The 21,081-nt window shown below is 43.8% G+C and overlaps 1 protein-coding gene across 14 annotated transcripts in view; it reads left to right on the top strand.

Annotated features, from left to right (window-relative positions):
* Positions 1-21,081, top strand: part of tab2 (TGF-beta activated kinase 1 (MAP3K7) binding protein 2) — a 33,952-nt gene that overhangs the window by 10,567 nt on the left and 2,304 nt on the right. For 13 of the 14 annotated variants that reach the window (XM_068044499.1, XM_068044497.1, XM_068044491.1 and 10 more), the window contains 6 exons: positions 5,839-5,952; positions 10,664-10,854; positions 11,547-13,137; positions 14,417-14,577; positions 15,853-15,946; positions 20,584-20,664. In XM_068044499.1, the coding sequence (XP_067900600.1) occupies positions 10,753-10,854; positions 11,547-13,137; positions 14,417-14,577; positions 15,853-15,946; positions 20,584-20,664 (2,029 nt within the window). In that variant the 5' untranslated portion in view covers positions 5,839-5,952; positions 10,664-10,752. The remainder of the gene's footprint in view (positions 1-5,838; positions 5,953-10,663; positions 10,855-11,546; positions 13,138-14,416; positions 14,578-15,852; positions 15,947-20,583; positions 20,665-21,081) is intronic. The other variant, XM_068044501.1, reaches the window with a different exon arrangement.

The following is a 21,081-nucleotide window of genomic DNA, read 5'->3' as shown; positions in this document are numbered from 1 at the left end:
TAATGGGACAAATTCTATGTGAAGTTACTGAATTCTTCTTGGGGAAAACCTAAAACCAGTGTAAACCATGAACTTTTGGGACTTTTATTTGAGACACCTGATTTTTGATGACTGACAGCAAGACTGGCCATTCAGACAGTTTGTCACCGGGCATTTTGTGTCCAGATACTTTCAAAGTGATCTAAAAACTGCTGACTGAATAAAACATTTTTGGTCTTGGGGTAGTTGGAGGGGGGAGAAGAAATAGCCATTACCAGTAATGTGATGGTCGGGACATTGCATTGCGTGTCCTGTCCTTTAACTTTTAGTTTGTCTCATTAGTGCCTCGATTCTAGCATAACAAGATTATGTGAAATTCTGTACTTAGATTTAAAGCACTAGCATGGAAAATAAGCATTGTGTATGGTCATAATGGAAAAAATAATTTTGTTTTCCCTTAAAACTACTGGAAATATATCTTTAAGAGCAAAAGCAGAGATTATGGCGTATACTATATTGTATGGCGTACAGTGAATATTGCTGTAAAAGATAGAATCATAGAATGGCCTCCTTCTGTGCTGTAACCATTCGCCCCATTGAGTCCATGTGGGCACGCTCAGCGCAGCTTAGCTAGTCCCACTCCTTGACGTACTCCCTTTAGCCCTGCAATTTTTTTGAACCAACAGTTGAATCATCTTCCACCACTCTTTGAGGCAGTGCATTCCAGATTGCAACCACTCACTGAGTATAAAAAAACATTTTTCCTCATGTTGCCCTTTGGCTCTTTTGCGAATCACTTTAAAACCATGTCCTCTGGTTCTCGACCCTTCTGCCAATTGAAATAGTTTCTCTCTCTTCTGTCTAGGCCCCTCATGATTTTGAACACTTCTATCGAATTCCCTGTCAACCTCCTTTTTTCTAAGGAGAACAACACAGCTTTTCCAATCCGTCCACGTAACTGAAGTCCCTCACCCCTTGAACTGTTCTTGTAAATTTTTTCTGCACCCTCTCTAAAGCTTTTATGCCCATAGAGTCGTACAGCATAGAAACAGGCCCTTCGGCCCACCGCATCCATGCCGACCATAATGCCTATCTATACTAATCCCACCTGCCTGCATAATTCCATATCCCTCTATGCCTTGCTCATTCAAGTACCTGTCCAGATGCCTCTTTAATGTCGCTACTGTTCCTGCCTCCATCACCTCCTCTGGCAGTTCATTCCAGATACCCACTATTCTTTGTGTGAAAAATTTACCTCTTTGATCCCCTTTAAACCTCCTCCCTCTCACCTTAAATCTATGCCCTCTAGTTTTAGTCATCCCTACCATGGGAAACAGACTCTGGCTATCTACCCTATCTATGCCCCTCATAATTTTATATACTTCTATCATGTCCCCTCTCAGCCTCCTTCGCTCCAAGGGAAACAGACCCAGCCTATCCAATCTCTCTTTATAACTCAAGCTCTCCAAACTAGGCAACATCCTTGTGAATCTTCTCTGCACCCTCTCTAGCTTAATCGCATCTTTTCTGTAGTGCAGCAACCAGAACTGCACACAGTACTCCAAGTGCGGCCCAACCAACGTTATGTACAACTGTAACGTGACATCCCAACTCTTGCCTTCGTCGGCCAAGGCATTTATAAGCATGCCATACGCCTCCTTCACCACCCTGTCTACCTGTGTTGCCACTTTCAGGGAACTATGTACTTGCACCCCAAGGTCTCTGCTCAAGAATGCTCCCCAGGGCCCTGCCATGCACTGTATATGTCCTGGCCTGGTTTAACTTCCCAAAATGCATCACTTCACACTTGTCTGCGTTAAATTCTATTTGCCATTTCCTTGCCCACTTTCCCAGTTGATCTATATCCTGTTGTAACCTTAGACAACCTTCTTCACTGTCCATTATACCACCAATTTTGGTGTCATCTGCAAACTTGCTAATCATGCCTCTTACATTCACATCCAAGTCATTAATATGTATGACAAACAACAGAGGGCCCAGCACCGATCCCTGCGGCACACCACTGGTCACTGGCCTCCAATCTGAAAAACAACCATCCACTACCACCCTCTGCCTCCTATCACCAAGCCAATTTTGTATCCAATTTGCTACGTCACCCTGGATCCCATGTGTTCGAACTTTCTGGACCAGTCTACCATGTGGGACCTTGTCAAAGGCCTTGCTAAAGTCCATGGAGACAACGTCCATCGCCCTGCCCTCGTCAATCTTTTTGTTACCTCCTCGAAAAACTCAGTCAAATTCGTGAGACATGATTTCACACGCACAAAGCCATGCTGACTATCCCTAATCAGACCATGCCTTTCCAGATGCATATAAATCCTGTCTCTCAGAATCCCTTCCAATAACTTTCCCACCACTGATGTAAGGCTCACCAGCCTGTAGTTCCCTGGCTTATCCCTGCTGCCCTTCTTAAATAAGGGCACAACATTAGCTATCCTCCAGTCTTCCGGTACCTCACCCGTGGCTAACGATGATACAAAAATCTCTTCCTAATGTACGGAGCCCAGAATTGGATACAGTACTCCAGTTGGGGATCGAATCGGTGTTTTATAAAGGTTCATCATAACTTTGTTGCTTTTGTACTATATGCATCTACTTATAAAACTCAGGAACCTGTTTGCCTTTTTAACCACTTTCTCAACCTGCCCCTGCCACCTTCAGTGATTTGTGTACATAAGACTTTGGGTGTCTCTGTTTTGCACCCCCTTTAGAATTGTGCCCTTTGGTTTATATCACTTCTCCCTGTTCAGCTACCAGCCTCTGTCCTCTTGAAGTTTATCACTATCCTTCTTACAATTAGCTGTACTTCCAATCTTTGTGTTGTCTGCAAATTTTTGCAATTGCACCATGTACACCCAAGTCTAATCATTAATATAGATCAAGAAAACAAGTGGTCCTAGTACTGACTCTTGGGGAACATCACTGTGTACCTTCCTCCAGTCCGACAAACAACCGTTCACTGCTTTCTGCTTCCTGTCACTCAGTCAACTTTGTATTCACGGTGCCACTGTCCCTTTTATTTCATGGGCTTCAGCTTTGCTGACAAGCCTGTTATGTGGCACTTTATCGAATGCCTTTTTGAAATCCATATACACCGCATCAACCATATTGCCCTCATCAATCCTATCTGTTACCTAATCAAAAAACTCAATCAGGTTAGTTAAACATAAACACAGAAAATGTTGGAAATACTCAGCTCTGGCATCATCTGTGAAGAGGGAAACCGTTAAAGTTTTAGGTCTGACCTTTTATCAGAACTGAGAAAGTTAGAAATGTAATAGGTTTTGAGCAATTGAAAAGGGGAGGGTGAGAAAAAGAACAAAAGGGAAGTTCTGTCATAGGGTGGAGGCAGGACAGATTAAATGACAAAAGGTTTCATGGTGCAAGGCCAAAGGGAGTGGTAATTGGATAAGTAAAGAAACAAAAGATGTGTCTAGAGGAGGTGTTGTGAACGGCATGATCCTGAAAAGCTACCTTATACTCTGGTCACTCTTCCCTAAATGTTCCCCTATTGACACTTGATCTGTTGATCCAACTGATTCCCAGAACTAGATGCAGCAATCCCTTCCTTGTTGGACTGAAAATGTACTGCTCAAGAAAATTCTCCTGAATTTGGATAATTGAAGACCCCCCCGCCCCCCCCCCCACTGCACATTTACTTCTCTATCTTTCCTACTAGTTGCTGGCCTATAGAATGCACCCAGTAATGTATTAGCACCTCTATTGTTCCTTAACTCGGAGAATACTTGGCATCAGGTGGCAGGACTATATCTCCAACACAGAAGTCCTTGAAGCGGCCAACACCCCCAGCTTATACACACTACTGAGGCAGCGGCGCTTGAGATGGCTTGGCCATGTGAGCCGCATGGAAGATGGCAGGATCCCCAAAGACACATTGTACAGCGAGCTCGCCACTGGTATCAGACCCACCGGCCGTCCATGTCTCCGTTATAAAGACGTCTGCAAACGTGACATGAAATCGTGTGACATTGATCACAAGTCGTGGGAGTCAGTTGCCAGCATTCGCCAGAGCTGGCGGGCAGCCATAAAGACAGGGCTAAATTGTGGCGAGTCGAAGAGACTTAGTAGTTGGCAGGAAAAAAGACAGAGGCGCAAGGGGAGAGCCAACTGTGCAACAGCCCCAACAAACAAATTTCTCTGCAGCACCTGTGGAAGAGCCTGTCACTCCAGAATTGGCCTTTATAGCCACTCCAGGCGCTGCTTCACAAACCACTGACCACCTCCAGGCGCGTATCCATTGTCTCTCGAGATAAGGAGGCCCAAAAGAAGAACTATTAGATCCTGTCCTTGACCCCTCCAGGACATCATTTCTCTTGAGATCCACTAGGTGTACATTAAAAGTCTTGTACCTGCACACAGTTCCTGTTGTGGAACATTTACTTCCCGTCAAGTCCCATTTTGTTGATTGACCTAAAGTAAGACAGCTTGGGGATTTTTGAATCAAGAATACCAATGAGTAACTATGCAGGATCAAAGTACAAGGAATCCTGAATGTCCAGTCAGGAGAACCAATCATCAAACGAAAAAGCAAAGAAACTGCAGATACTGGAAACACGAAACAAAAACAGAAAATGTTGGAAATACTCAACAGGTCAAGCAATGTCTTTGCTGTCAAGAGATGTGTTAATACTTCAGATGTAGAACTGGGTTTTGACGAAGGATCTATACCTGAAATGTGAACTCAGTTTAAAAAAAAAAAGGAGTTAGTGAGCCTATTAAGTGACTCAGAGCATATTCTTTGCTGTTTATTTCCTTCAGTAACTGAAATTTCTAAGTACAAAATAAGGTTTGTAACACAAGGGCATTAACAATGTACATACTTCACATGATTGAAGTGTACCACAAAGTTTTTTGCACCTTTTTGAATATTTTCATTTAATGTTTATACTAGCAGGAGCAGGCCAATTGACCCTCGAGCCTGTTCCACCCATTCAGTCAGATCATGGCCAATCCTTCAACTCATTCACACCGTCTGCACTATCCCTGTATCTCTTGATTCCTACAGTATCCAAAAATATACTCAACAACTGAACAGCTAAAGCTCTGGGGTAGAGAATTCCAAAGGTTTACAATCCTTTGAGTGAAGAAATTTCTCATCTCAGTCCTAAATGGCTGACTCCTTATTCTGAGACTAAGACCACTCATTCTGGACTCCCCAACTAGGGGAAATATCCTCCCAGCATCTACCCTGCCAAACCCCTGAAGAATTTTACATGTTTCAATGCGATCACATTTCATTCTCGAAAACTCTTAGCTCCGCTCTCCGCCTTGCCCTTTTCTAGTGCTCCACTCTCGGCCTTTTACTCGCCCTTTTTTAGTGCTAACAAGAGAGTATTACATTAAAGGAAGAGGTTTATAATGTTTCCAAAGTTGTATACTTGGAAGATCTCAGCGCTTCTCAATCTTGAACTTAAAATTTATATATTTGACCAATCTGAGTGTGTGCAGAGTGCACAATTTTCAAGAATGCTTCAACCTCAGTTAGTCTCTCCAACTGTGCCTCTGCAGCCCATAGCAGCATCTGTTTGGTTGTTGTCAAAATAATTTGAAGAAAAGATAAAGAACAGATTTCAGTCTGGTTTATTTTACATTGAGTGCTTTTTAAGAGTGTGTGTGTCCCACGCAACAGTCAGCAATGATTACATACTTGTCTGGTTTTATTTATGTTTGAATTACAAAGAATCTGTTTTTCTCAGTGGAAAAATTAAATAGCATCTCTAACAGTATTCATCCTTTTTGTAGTTTTCAATTGTAACCAGGTAATGAATGAATAGCTTTTCAACTCCACTTGAAAATATTTCTTTTTTTTAACTTCAGAAAACAAGTCAAGCTGAGAGAGAGAGCTGCAGAGACAAACAGTCAAATTGTTCACATTTATTCTCTGGAAACAGTAATTTGTTTTCGTAAGATTTGTTTATCCAGCTGCAGTGGGTGAGTGAAATATCAATTAATTGAGTTGAAATAAAATGCCTTATGCGGTGACTCCTTTTTTGTATATTAACCTGATATTGATCTATTTAATATAATAATCATGTGCCTGGGCGCAACTGTGAACTTTTTAATTTCTGTATCCACATTTATTTTGTGAGCTGCCAATGTTGATTTGTCATGCTGCAAATACATTGTCTCCCCAGTGGTGGGACTGCAGTGCAATATTAGCAGAGGGTGCAATTACAAGGTGACAAGTTTATGTAGGCAATGTGGACCGAGGAATTTATATTGGAAATATAAAGCTAAGAATAGGATGTATGAGTTTAGAATTGGAACTGAATTATCATTCTTGCTTCCCTTCTAAATTGCCTGTTGAGTGCCATTCAATTTGGGTTCCGCCAGGGCGACTCAGCTCCTGACCTCATTACAGCTTTGGTTCAAAAATGGAAAAAAGAGCTGAACTCAAGGTGAGGTGAGAGTGACTGCCCTTGACAGCAAGTTAGCATGTGACCGAGTATGGCATCAAGGAGCCCTCGCTGCTGGAGTCAATGGGAATCAGGGAAAACACTCTGCTGGTTGGAGTCATACCTAGAGCAAAGGAAGATGGTTGTGGTTGTTGGAGGTCAATCATCTCCACTCCAGCACATCACTGCAGAAGTTCTTCAGGATAGTGTCCTAGGCCCAATCATCTTCAGCTGCTTCCTCAATGACCTTCCTTCAATCAGAAGATCAAAAGTAAGGATGTTCGCTGATGATTGCACAACGTTCAGCACCATTCGCAACTCCTCATATTGAAGCAGTCCGTGTAGAAATGCAGCAAGACCTGGACAATATCCAGACTTGGACTGATGTGTGGCACAAATGTTACTTGCCACTTAAGTGCCAGGCAATGACTATCTCCAACAAGAGAGAATCTAATCATCTCCACTTGACATTCAATGGCATTACAATCGCTGAATCCCTCCCTGTCAACATCCTGGGGGTTACCATTGACCAGAAACTGAACTGGAGTAGCCATATAAATACAGTGGCTACAAGAGCAGGTCAGACATTAGGAATCCTGCGGCGAGTAACTCACCTCCTGACTCCCCAAAACCTGTCCACTATTTACAAGGCACAAGTCAGGAGTGTGATGGAATACTCTCCATTTGCCTGGATGGGTGGAGCTCCAACAACACTCAAGAAGCTCGCCAGCATCCAGAACAAAACCACCCGTTTGGCACCCCATCCACAAACATTCACTCCCTCCTCTACCGTACACAGTGGTATCAGTGTGTACCATATACAAGATCCACTGTAGCAATGCGCCAAGGCTCCTTAGACAGAACCTTCCAAATCTGCGACCTGTGCCACCTAGAAGGACAAGGGCAGCAGTTGCATGGGAACACCACCACCTCCAATTCTCCTCCAAGCCACATACCATCCTGACTTGGAACTATACTGCTGTTCCTTCATTGTTGCTGAGTCAAAGTCCTGGAACTCCCTTCTTAATAGCACTCTGGGTATACCTACCCCACATGGACTGCAGCGTTCAAGAAGGCGGCTCACCACCACCTTCTCGGAGGCAATTAGGGATGGGCAATAAATGTTGCCCTAGTCAGCAATGCCCACGTCCCATGAATGAATTTTTAAAAACCACAGGAGATAGACTGTTATCTAAAGAACGTTATTGTTGTTTTTGCAAAAAAAAAGCTTTTGAGAGTCTTATTTCAGGCAAATAATGTTTTCTAAAATAATTTCTGCAAGTGTTTAATTGGCAGAGGGGGGCCCAGGTATAGACACTACTGGCGGAAAATTGCACTCTTCACATCTACTCCTAAAGTGATGCAAAAATTTTTGAGTTTTGTTGTGTGTAAGTAGCCACCTGTTATACCTTTTAGAGGGGCAAAGACATAGGGAACAGTATATTTTTATTCTTGTGTGATGTGTGACGCTAGCAAAGCTGGCATTTATTGCCCATCCCTAATTGCCCTTGCGAAGGTGGTGGTGAGCTGCCGCATTGAACCGCTGAGGTTCATGTAGTCTAGGTACACCCACAATACTGTTAGGGCAGCCAAGGTTTTTATCCCAGTGACGGTGAAGGAACAACAATATAGATCCAAGTCAGGATGGTCCATGACTTGGAGGGGAACTTGCAGGTGATAGTGTTCCCATGCTGCCCTGGTCCTTCTAGGTGGTAGAAGTCACTGGTTCGGAATGTGCTGTCGAAATAGGCTTGGCAAGTTGCTGCGGTGCATTTTGTATATGTAACTGGTGGAGGAGTGAATGCATAAAGTAGTGGATGGGGGTGTCCATCAAGCGGACTGCTTTGTCCAGGATCGTATCAAGCTTCTTGAATGTTGTTGGAGCTGTAGTCATCTAGGCAAGTGGTGAGTTTTATATCACACTCCTGACTTGTGACTTCTGGATGATGGACAGGCTTTGGGGAGTCAGGAGGTGAGTGTTCACTGCAGAATTCCCAGCCTCTGACCTGCTCTTCAAGCACAGTATTTATGTGGCTGATCCAGTTATGTTTCTAGTCAATGGTAACACCCAGGATGTTGTTGGAGGGGCAGTTCAGCGATGGTAATGTTGTTAAACGTCATGGGGAGATGGTTAGAGACTCTCTCTCGTTGGATAGTCATTGCCTGGCACTTATGTGGTGTGGAAGATACTTGCCATTTATCAGCCCAAACCTGAATGTTGTCCAGATCTTGCTGCATATGGGCACAGACTGCTTCAGTATCTGAGGAGTTCCAAATGGTATTGAACACTGCAATCATCAGCGAACATCCCCACATTTGACCTAATGCAACTGACATATTTATTTATCAAACATAAACAGCATTTATTTTTCCAGAAAGCAATCACAGGCATCTATTTCTTAGAACTTTACAAACCAGTGCTGCCAGACCTGGGGACTTCCCACCTTTTTGACTAAATACCCACCAGTTATCTCAGACCTATGCCCCACCCCCAATGTATGCTCACAGCTCAGAAGCTTCCAAGTATCCAACATTGAGCCAAATCCCATGCCACTGCCCTGCCAAAACTCAGGTTGTTCCTTCATTGTGTTGCCAAACCACAAACCCCCACCCGCCCCTTCCCTGCAAATTGCTAAATTCCACCCAGGATCATCCTCCTTAGGGCTGATAAGGCCCACAACCTGCCCTGTTTCCAGTATCGTTAAACAGCTTCCCCTCCCCAGTTGGTACTCGCATACCATCTTGACAGCTTTTTTTAAAAAAAAGTAAAGGATAAAATGAAATACTGATGGTTAAGGGTGTTTTTGTATACTAGTGGATCTCCTGTTGTGCTGCTGACAAGAAGTTGGAAGGTAAGAGTGTTTTCGAAGGAAGTGACAGAATGTGGGTTAGTAATGGATGTAGATGTGCCATGTGGGGAGCTAGTATAGGAATAATTTAGGAGACTGATGAGGTGCAATGCAAGATAGTGAGCAAATTGAGAGTAGAAATTAGTTGGTCAAGAAAAGAATTAAGGAGTTCAGGGGCGAGTACTTGCATTAGGTACTGCGTAACAAAGGGCTAGATAGAGAGATGTAGTGAGTAATGAGGAGGAAGCAGGTACTGAGTATTTGGGGGAATTGGTCAGTAATCAAGGTGTATGGCGTACTTGAAATTTGGATGCAGGAATAGATGGTGAGATGTTCAGATGGCGACTGATGGGTATTGGGCTACTGTGTGTTTGGGGTGAGTGGGTAATTATGGAAAGGGAATAGTTTGAAGATGGGCATTGGATATTGGGGAGACAGTGGGTTTCTAAATGGAGATAGGGTGATGGCAGCAGAAAAACAGTATTTTATCTATTCTACCATAATTAGTTAAATTCACTTTACTCCATTAACTAAATTGCAAATTAATTCATTGCTAGGCTTTAAAATTGGAAAGCAGGGATGGAGAACAATTGAGTGGCAGCAAAACGGTAAAAACAAGCCAGCTTCTGGGGGGACTTCAAGTATGCAAAGATTCGATTTGGTATCCAGCACGACACATCCATCAGGCAGCGTAAAACCCCCAGGAGCCTTTTACCAGAGCTGCCCTTTTCCCTCCTGCTCCCTGTACAAGGTCACTTACTTCCCTTGCTCCACTCACTATTTCTCTTGTGCTACGGGGTGACCATTCTCATCTGAGGTGTGTTGCTGGGATTATTCTTCCCCCTGGATGGTGGTGCAGTGTCTCCAACTGTGTCCCAGGCACTTGGAGTTCGATAAGTCCAGCTAGAGGCTCTTTTCTACACCTGTGGTAGTCCCGGACAGTCAGGTTTCAAAAATTCCCACATCCTGAAATTTTCACTCAACATCGGAGTAAGTGTAGGCCATTCAGCCCCTTGAGTTTGTCATTCGATTAGAAAATGGCTGGTCTGTATCGTTTTATCCATCTGGTTCCATACTCCTTGATATCTTATCTATCAATCTCAGCTTTGAAATTTTCAATTGATCCTAGCTTCAACAGCTTTTTGGGGGGGCAGTGGGTGGGTGGTTTGGGGGAGGGTGGATGTTTTCCACTACCCCTGGTGTGAAGAGTTGAGTGGTGTTCCACTCAAAGTGGAGTTCCACTGCTCCAACGGAGGCACAATGAGCTGAATGGCCTCCCACTTTGTTGTAAATTCCATGAAATCTGTGCAGATTTTTGATGGTCTAAGTTACATATAAGTTAGTAAGTTAGCATGTTTCAATATTCAGAAACTATTTATTTCATCCTATATCTTTTAGAAAATGCCTGATGGGACACGAGAGTTTTGCTATGATTGAGGCTTGCACCTTTGTGCCAACAGTGTCACACTTGTCGAGGCAGAATACGAATGGCCCAGGGAAGCCAACAAATTGATATTCAGGTTCTGCATGACCTGCGGCAAAAGTTCCCTGAAGTACCTGAGTGTGTTGTCTCCCACTGTATACTGCAGGTAGGTGCTGTAACATCTGAGCAAGCTGATTCCACAGTCTTTTGGTTTTAGCCATTGATCTCTGAGGTGGAAACTTAACACTTTTTTTTTTGCAAACATCTCTTGTTCTTCATGGCACTGGTGTCTTTAAAAAGTCTGGCAAGTTATTCATGATCCCTCCTTCATTCCATCTGTTCTTTCCATCTGTTCCGACACAAAACTTCTTAATCCGTACTGACACTCCATGGATGTGCAGAAGGTATACTGAATTGACGCAACTGTCGCTCTTATGTTGATATTAAACTAGGCTCCTTTGGTCCAGGTGCACCTTCAGGACTTTGATACTTCAAAGAGCAAGGCATTCTCCAGGTGTCTGAGCCAACCAATCAACCTTCTTCCTTTTGTGTTTTTTAATCTTTTCTCCCCCTCCCTTCCCTGCTCTCGCCGCCCCCCACCCCCCCCCAGCCCCATGGTATTGTGAAATATGTACATATTTACTGCTTCTAACATAAAAACCTGATGTTGAATTGGTATTCGGCAGGCAGAAGGGGAAAATTGATGGCTGACGTTTTTATCTGTTTTATTGTGATTTGTCTTTTCCTTTTGTAATTTAAATGTGCAAATTTGTAATCAAGGAATTGAGTTGAGAGGGAATGTTAATGTGAGGCATATTAATTTGCTTTCTAATTTTCTGTTACATGTTTTTGTTCTAGAACGGTAACAATTTGGATGCTTGCTGTAAGTTCTTGTCTCAAGAAAGCACCAAGTATCTTTATGGCGAAGGGGACCTGAATTTTTTGGATGAGTCCTGTATTTCTGGACTTCACAATCACATGTCTGAACTCAATCTGGATGTCCAGTCCCAGAATGTGTATCAGCGCTGGAAGGAAGGAAGTCAGTTGAATGGAAGCAGAACTCTGCCTCATAGCGTCAGTGAAGGGGCACTCCAGACTGCTCTAACTAACTATGAGTCTACACAGGAGCCACAGGTAACGCCAACTCAGTTGGCCACAGGCTTGAATATGTTCGGAACGATGGACATGAGTCGCAGCCCTTCTTCGCCCCAGCAACTTGGACTTCTTCAGCCATTGGGTTCCAAGGGAATATCAAACACAGCCCAGCAAATACCCAGGTTCAACCCAATTACTGTCACACTGGCACCCAACATTCAGACTGGCCATAACGCTCCTACGTCGTTGCACATACGTGGTGTGCCTCCACCTTTACTTAATAGCCCTCAAGGTAATTCTATTTACATTAGACCTTATGTGACGGCACAAAGCAGTACAAACCGCCAGATGTCACAGCAGCCTGGTTGGATATCTGGGCAACACACTAGCGCTTCACAGTATGGTCACAATCAACAACAGCAGGTCTTCCAGGCTCCACAGTACTCACAGCAGCAGATGGAGCAAATGGCAGGCTTCTGCTCCCCTGTTACTTCGCAGTGTGGTTCGGCATATACCTCGTCCCAGCAGTTTGTGCACCCAGGCCAGCAAAGCCATCAGACTTCTCATGTATACATGCCTATCAGCTCCCCTACAACTTCTCAAGTGCCTCCATATCAGTCCTCTAATAGTGCACAACCTTCAATATACAGTCAGTATAACATTCAGAATATCTCAACAGGCTCACGGAAAAACCAAATTGAGATCAAGCTTGAATCACCACAGAGAAATAATTCAACTGTGCTGCGTCCCTCCAACTCTCGCACAGCTCCTTCACCTTCCATCAGCAGCCAGCCTGTAGGCAGGAGTCAACCCACAGTCTACATTTCTGCCAGCCCTCCATCATGTGAGGAGATGGTTGGACGCAACCATCCGAAGGTCTATATCTCGGCAAATTCAACAGCCAGCGATGAGCCAGGTCTGCGAAATCAGCCCACTGTGTACATATCAGCAAACCCAGGTTCGGCATCCTCCTCCCGAAGTGCAGCAGGACAAATCAGCATGGGTTCACAGCAGGCCGCTTTCATTCAGCCCGCCTACATCCGTCATCACCCACCCAAGAGTCGCAGTGCAACCAATTGCAATGCTGCCACTTCTCCTCGAGTGGTTGTCACCCAACCCAATACCAAGTACACTTTTAAGATCACAGTTTCGCCTAACAAGCCACCTGCTATTTCCCCCGGGGTTGCATCTCCAACATTTGAGCCTTCCAATCTCTTAAGCCTCCCTGATCATTATGCAGAGCCCGAACCTGTGCAGCATTTGCAAATAGCTGATCCTGCTTCAACTCGCGACAATCGGATCAGCGAGATGCGAAGAATGAGTGCAGGGTCTGATGATGCTGCTTATACAGAAGGTACAGAGAATTTTAAATGTTTATCTATCTCAAGGTTTAATACTTCTGTTTCGGCCTGTGCACTTCCTAGATACATTTCTTTACAGTAGGCAAAAATTGAAATGCAATAGATTGAGTGCTGATGCCATTGCAGACCTTGCATGGACACTGGATTTGTGCAGGGACTTAATTGAACAGAAAATAGTTTTGTTCCTTTAGTATCACTGTAAAATCTGCTTTAAAAGAGCAATAAGTTTGGCCAGTGGCCTTTTTGGTTGAAGAAATCAATGACTACTTCCCTGCTACTTTATGTATTTTTTTTTGGCAATGGGCCACTGTGGTACCATACTAACTGTACAATGGAACAGCAAGCTACTTGAGGTCCTGACTGAAATACATAAAAGTGTGAATAAAATTACCTTCAAAAATTATTCAAGAGAATGTTAGTTGATTTTATGGCACAGTATTGCAGCTCAATATAGTATTACTTACCTGCTCTTACTCAGTACAGAACTGCTGCTGCACGCCTTGCTCTTGTATTGCAGCGGTACTAATGTATTTCCTCTTCTCGCATACAGCCCTACTCCTGTATTTCCTACTTTAATAGTATTGCAGCATGCCTACTGAACTGCCTGCTGTCACCTAGTCTTGCAGCACAGCTACTCCATCCTGTTACAGTATTGCAGTACTAGAACTGTATCTCTGCTCTTATATGTTACTACTGTAATCCCTGCACTGCATAGTATTATATCACTGCTATAAATTGGAGTGAGGATTGAGTGGTATGTGTGTGAAGATTTAAATCAAAGTTGGAGGCTTAGAAGCATTGATAGTTGTAAATGTATGACATATTAGCTATAACGAAGATGTGGCTCAAGTTGGATAGTGCATGAAAATACAGCTTTAATAATGTAAGGAGTTTAAAATATTAGAGGCGAAGACAAAAAGTAAATTTGAATTAATTGGGGCGCATTGTTCAAAAGCAGCAAGGGTTTACCGCTATTATAAATGTTTAACTGACGTGCAAAAATTATTTCAATACTTTTTTAGTAAACCACATTTGTTTCATTATATCAGTTTGTCTTTATCACTTTTATTTTTATCCAAAATAACAGTATAAGACTATTTCAAATTAGCAAATATACAATTAAATAAAACCTTCTAATGGTTGAATAGTTAAAAAAGCAAAAAAAGGTATGTCCACATCAAAGGGTTTTTTTTTAATTTGTTTTTTTTTTATGTTGTCCAGAATTACAATTTGTCTGCTTCCCAGTTATCTGTATGTTGATATGTGTTTCAGCTTTATTAGTGCATCAGAAAGCCAGAATGGATCGATTGCATCGAGAACTTGAGCTGGAGAAGAGAAAGCTAGACAAACTGAAAAGTGAAGTGAATGAGATGGAAAGTGATCTCACCCAAAGGCGTATGAAACGATCAAATTCAGCTTCCCAGATCCCATCGGTACGATTCACAACTCCAACAATGTTTACCAAATTTACTTACTTTCCTTACTCTCCAGCTAATGTGAACAGCTAAGATTTGTGTATTTATTCTATGCAGCAAATATAGAACAGATTTTGAATCATTTTGTTTTGAGTTCATGCAGTAAAGCATCACTTTTCAATTTAACTGTAGTAATCAGTGTTGAAAATTCAAAGCCATTCGATAAAGAACAGCATACCATAATCTGTTAAACACTAATTTGTCATGCCAGGAATTTTAATCAGTTGGATTCCTTTTGTAAATGTACACTCTCAACCATCAGTGTGCAGTTGAATAATGACAATTCATAAGAACATAACATAAGAAGTAGAAGGAGTAGGCCATTCGACCCCTTGAGCCTGCTCTGCCATTTAATAAGATCGTGGTTGATCTGATTATGGCCTTAACTCCACTTTCCTGCCTGCTCCCCATAACCCTTGACTCCCTTGTGGATCAAAATTCTGTCTAACTCATCCTTAAATATATTCAATGACCCAGCCTCCATTGCTTTCTGGGGAAGAGAATTTCAAAGATTAACAGCCCTCCGAGAGAAGAAATTCCTTCTCATCATCTCCTTATTTTGAAACTGTGCCCCCTAGTTTTAGATTCCCCCACGAAGGGAAACATCCTCTCAGCATCTACCCTGTCAAGCCCCTTCAGAGTCTTTTGTTTCAGTAAGGTCACTGCTCATTCTTCTAAACTCCAATCAGTTTAGGCCCAATCTGCTGAACCTTTCCTCATATGACAACCCCTTCATCCCAGGAATCAGCCTAGTGAACCTTCTCTGAACTGCTTCCAATGCAAGTACAACCCTCCTGAGTAAGGAGACCAAAACCATACTCTAGATGCTGACTCACCAATGCCCTGTACAGTTGTAGCAAGACTTTCCTACTTTTATACTCCATGTTCCTTGCAATAAATGCCAACATTCCATTTGCCTTCCTAATTACTTGCTGTACCTGCAAGCTGGCTTTTTGTGATTCATTTACAAGAGCACCAAATCCCTCTACTGCAGCATTCTGCAGTCTCTCTCTCCATGTAAGTGATGTTCTGCTTTTCTATTCTTCCTGCCAAAGTGAACAACCTCAGATTTTCCCAATTCAAAGTCAGTTTTTACACTAAGAAAAACTAGAAATATCCAGAGTTTCAAATTAAGTACAGTAAATGATGCATGAAATTATAGTTTGATAGCACTGAGATTTATTGTCTCTTTGAAATTGTTGAGTGATGACAGTGTACACCTTGGTCTTTCAGTTAGAGGAAATGCAGCAGCTGCGAAGCAGCAACCGGCAACTGCAGATCGATATAGACTGCATAACCAAAGAGATTGACCTGTTTCAAGCAAAAGGTATGCCTGATTTCAAATAAGTTTATGCCATCAGTATACTGCACCAATCAGTTTTTAAAAAATTATAATTAGGCAAATGCGAGGTGATGCATTTTGGAAGATCCAATTCAAGAGTGAACTATACAGTAAATGGAAAAGTCCTGGGGAAAATTGATGTACAGAGAGATTTGGGTGTTCAGGTCCATTGTTCCCTGAAGGTGGCAGCGCAGGTCAATAGAGTGGTCAAGAAGGGATACGGCATGCTTTCCTTCATCGGACGGGGTATTGCGTACAAGGGTTGGCAGGTCATGTTACAGTTGTATAAGACTTTGGTTCGGTCACATTTGGAATACTGCGTGCAATTCTGGTCGCCACATTACCAAAAGGATGTAGATGCTTTGGAGAGGGTGCAGAGGAGGTTCACCAGGATGTTGCCTGGTATGGAGGGCGCTAGCTATGAAGAGAGGTTGAGTAGATTAGGATTATTTTCATTAGAAAGACGGAGGTTGAGGGGGGACCTGATTGAGGTGTACAAAATCATGAGAGGTATAGACAGGGTGGATAGCAAGAAGCTTTTTCCCAGAGTGGGGGATTCAATTACTAGGGGTCACGAGTTCAAAGTGAGAGGGGAAAAGTTTAAGGAGGATATGCGTGGAAAGTTCTTTACGCAGAGGGTGGTGGGTGCCTGGAACGCGTTGCCAGCGGAAGTGGTAGAAGCGGGCACGATAGCGTCTTTTAAGGTGTATCTAGACAGATACATGAATGGGCTGGAAGCAAAGACCCTTAGAAAATAGGCGACGTGTTTAGATAGAGGATCTGGATCGGCGCAGGCTTGGAGGGCCGAAGGGCCTGTTCCTGTGCTGTAATTTTCTTTGTTCTTTACTGACAATTTCGTGACCGTAACACAAATGTACTGTAACTTGTTTAACCATTGGCTTTTGGGGAGGATGGGTGGGGGGAGAAAATAAATGAATTCTACCCTGCAAGAATGATCAATAACTTGGCGCAGTGGTTAGCACCGCAGCCTCACAGCTCCAGCGACCCAGGTTCAATTCTGTGTGGAGTTTGCAAGTTCTCCCTGTGTCTGCGGGGGTTTCCTCCAGGTGCTCCGGTTTCCTCCCACATGCCAAAGACTTGCAGGTTGGTAGGTAAATTGGCCATTACAAATTGCCCCTAGTATAGGTAGGTGGTAGGGAAATATAGGGACAGGTGGGGATGTGGTAGGAATATGGGATTAGTGTAGGATTAGTATAAATGGGTGGTTGACGGTCGGCACAGACTCGGTGGGCCGAAGGGCCTGTTTCAGTGCTGTATCTCTAAACTAAACTAAACTAAACTTCAGAACAACTCTATATAAAAACTGCTGTAACATTGAGGAGGCTTTCGTGTAACAGAGTATAGTTCTGTAATGAAGAGTGTGAGAATTAATGTAATGGAGACCCTGCACTCTCCCTCCCCTGAATGTACTGGCTCATCTACCCTCTTCCCCAAAGGGGAACCTTACAAAGATTGGAATAGGAGATGCAATAGAATGAGTGATTTTAAATACAAGGATGAGTATTTTAAACCCTCAGGCTTTTGAGGAACTGGGTAGTTGAGGCAAGACAGAGCTGATGGGTGAGCAGGATTTGGTCTGGGATAGGATACAGGCAGCAGTTTTGGATGAGCTGCAGTTTCTGGAGAGTAATGGAAAGGAGACAGACCAGGATAGCTTTAGAAGAGTCACATTTGGAAGTGACAAAAGCATAGATAAGGGTTCAACAGCAGATGGGCAGAGGTGAGTGATGCTATGGAAGTGAAGGTAGGTGCTCTTTGTAATGAAGACAATATGGACTTGGAAGCTTAGCTTGAGGGTCAAATAGGATGCTGGATTTTAAATGGCCTGGTTTCAGCCTGAAACAATGCTTGGGGAGCAGTATGGAGTCAGTTATGAGGTAGCGGAGTTTGTGACTGGAGCCGAAGACAGTGGCTTCAGTCTTTCCAATTTTTAGCGGAAGGATATTGCAGTTCCTCCAAGTCTAGAAATCGTCTAAGCAGTCTGACGGTGGCTTTGGAGAGGCCAAGATAGGTGATGGAGTAGTAGAGCTGAGTATCATCGGTGGACGATATTACCAAGGGGCAGCTTGTAAATTAGGAAGGGGTTGATGGATCTCATTGAAACATATAATATATAAGATTGAGAAGGCTTGACAGGTGAGATGCTGCAAGGCTATTTTCCTGGCTGGAAAGTCTAGAACTAGGATAATAAAAACAGAAAATATTGGAAATACTAAGCAGGTCAGACAGTATCTGTGGAGAGAGAAGCAGAGTTAACATTTCAGGTCTGTGACCTTTCATCAGAGCTAGCAAATGTTAGAAAAGAATTGGGTTTTAAGCAAGTTAAGTGGGGGGAAAGGTTTGGTGGGGAAGAGAACAAAAATGGTGTGTGATAGGAAAGATTAAATAACAAAGCTGTCATGGTACAAAGGCAAAGAGCATGTTAGGGTGGCACAGTGGCGCAGTGGTTAGCACCGCAGCCTCACAGCTCCAGCGACCTGGGTTCAATTCTGGGTACTGCCTGTGTGGAGTTTGCAAGTTCTCCCTGTGTCTGCGTGGGTTTCCTCCGGGTGCTCCAGTTTCTTCCCACATGCCAAAGACTTGCAGGTTGATAGGTTAATTGACCATTATAAATTGCCCCTAGTATCGGTAGGTGGTAGGGAAATATAGGGACAGGTGGGGATGTGGTAGGAATATGGGATTAGTGTAGGATTAGTATAAATGGGTGGTTGATGGTTGGCACAGACTCGGTGGGCCGCAGGGCCTGTTTCAGTGCTGTATCTCTAAACTAATGTTAGTGAAAGACAAAGCATTAGTCCAGAGAGAGTATTAATGGCAGAATAATGAGCAGCTCTGGCCATGAAAAAAGGCCAGTCATGCTCTGAAATTGTTGAACTCTAGGCTGAGTCTGCAAGGCAGTAGAGCGCCTAATCGGAAGGTGTGGTGCTGCTCCTCAAGCTTGGGTTGATGTTCACTGGAACACTACAGCAGGCCAAGCACAGAAATGTATGTATGAGAGCTGGAGGTTGGTGTTGAAATGGCAAGCAACTGGAAGCTCTGAGTCATACTTTCGGACTGAGTGGAAGTGTTCCGCAAAATGGTCACCCAATCTGCGTTTGGTCTCCCCATTGTAGAGGCGACCGCATTGTGAGCAGCGAATACAGTATACTAAATTGAAAGAAGTACATGTAGATCGCTGCTTCACCTGGAAGGAGTATTTGGGGCCTTGGATGGTGAGGCGAGAGGAGGTAAAAGGGCAGGCATTAAACCTCCTGTGATTGCATGGTAAGGTGTCAGGGGTGATGGATTGGACCAAGGTATCGCAGAGGGAATGATCCCTTCGGAATGCTGACTGGAGGAGAAGAGACGATGTGTTTGGTGGTGGCATTACGCTGGAGGTGGCAGCAATGGCGGAGGATGATCCTTTGGATGTGGAGGCTGGTGGGGTGGAAAGTGAGGACAAGGGGAATCCTGTCGCGGTTCTGGGAGGAAGGGCAGAAGTGCGGGAAATAGGTCAGACACGGTTGAGGGCCCTGTCTGCCACAGTTTTGGGGGGGGGGGGGAATCCTCAGTTGAGGAAAAAGGAAGACTTTATAAGTGCTGTTGTGGAAGGTTGCATCATCAAAACAGATGCGTTGGAGACAGAGAAACTAGGAGAATGGGGTGGAGTCCTTACAGGAAAAGGGGTGTGAGGAAGTGCAGTCTCAGGGTAAGGGGTTGGCCATTTAGGACTGTGAGAAATTTATTCACTAATAGGGTTGTGAATCTTTGGAATTCTTTACCCCAGAGAGCTGTGGATGCTCAGTTATTGAGTATATTGAAAGCTGGGATCAGAAGATTTAGGACTCTGAGGGGATCTGGCAGAGGAATGGAGTTGAGGTCAAAGATTAGGAATGATATTGAATGGCAGAGCAGGTTTGAGGGGCAGTATGGCCAGTCCTGCTCCTATTATGTTCTTGAGGATGATTTCTCAAAAAATTGCGAATATATCTGTGCGAGGGGTGGCGGGGGGGGGGGTTGCGGAGCGGAACGGAACAGAAGCCACTGCTAGAGGCGCTGTCTGATTGGATAAGTCATATTGGAACAAAGTGAGGGGTGTCCCACTGAACTGGGCAATGAAGGATGATGATACACCACAGTCACAGAATATAATTTGTGACTTTGGTTTGGGCAGTTATGGTGCTGTGGGAAATCTGATTGGAAGGATTCAAGCAAAAGGTTGTGGCCCTGGATCTGGTTAAGGGCAACTCCTCAAGTGTACTTGGAGAGGGATAAGAGTTTGGAGATGAGGTGGCAGTTAGTGAGGACAGGGGTGAGTGGGGGGTGATAGTTTTGAAATAAGGGAGATGGCATCTGAGAAAAGGAAACAGTTTGTAATATTGGCTCCTGCCAAGGTGAGAGATTTGGTGAGCAGGAGTTTAGTGGAAACTACTGACCTTGCATCTTTTAAATGTGCTCTCTCCCTTCCTCACTAGCTGGACCACCTTCCAGTATCATGTGCAAAGAAGGGTCAATGTATAAATAATTTATGGCTTATTGAACTGTTGAATCTGTATCTTCAAGTTAGAACATCAAGGAAACATTGTGATATATTGTAAATCTATGATTTCCTCTCTTTGCAGGACCACACTTTAACCCCAGTGCTATCCACAATTTTTATGACAATATGGGATTTCGTGGTCCTGTGCCACCCAAACCGAAAGGTAGGGTATAGATTTTGACAGCCGCTCAAAAAGAACTTCAAATAGAGCTTGTATTATGGGAGGACTTGTTCACCTGTCCTTAAAATCGCCCTTTTTGACCAAGCTTTTGATGACCCCTCTTAATAGAGGTGTGCAAAGGAAACCTGACGCAAGCCCGAATTCCGGACCCGGAAGTCCGACCCGACCCAACCCCAACACATGTCGTCGGGTCGGGTAGCAGGCCTTTACATCAGTACGTGGGTTAAGGCCTGCTACCTGACCCGACCCCGACAGAACCCGACGATGTGTCTGGTTCGGGTCAGGTCGGGCTTCCGGGTCCAGCATTCGGACTTGGGTCGGGTTTCCTTTGCACACCTCTACCTCTTAATCATTTTTATGTTTGGGAGTGGGGTTGATTTTTTTTTTTCAAGGGAAGGA

Source organism: Heterodontus francisci, chromosome 13, assembly GCF_036365525.1.
Source record: "Heterodontus francisci isolate sHetFra1 chromosome 13, sHetFra1.hap1, whole genome shotgun sequence".
In the NCBI taxonomy this organism is placed as follows: Eukaryota; Metazoa; Chordata; class Chondrichthyes; order Heterodontiformes; family Heterodontidae; genus Heterodontus; species Heterodontus francisci.
This window is presented reverse-complemented; position numbering and strand designations above follow the sequence as displayed.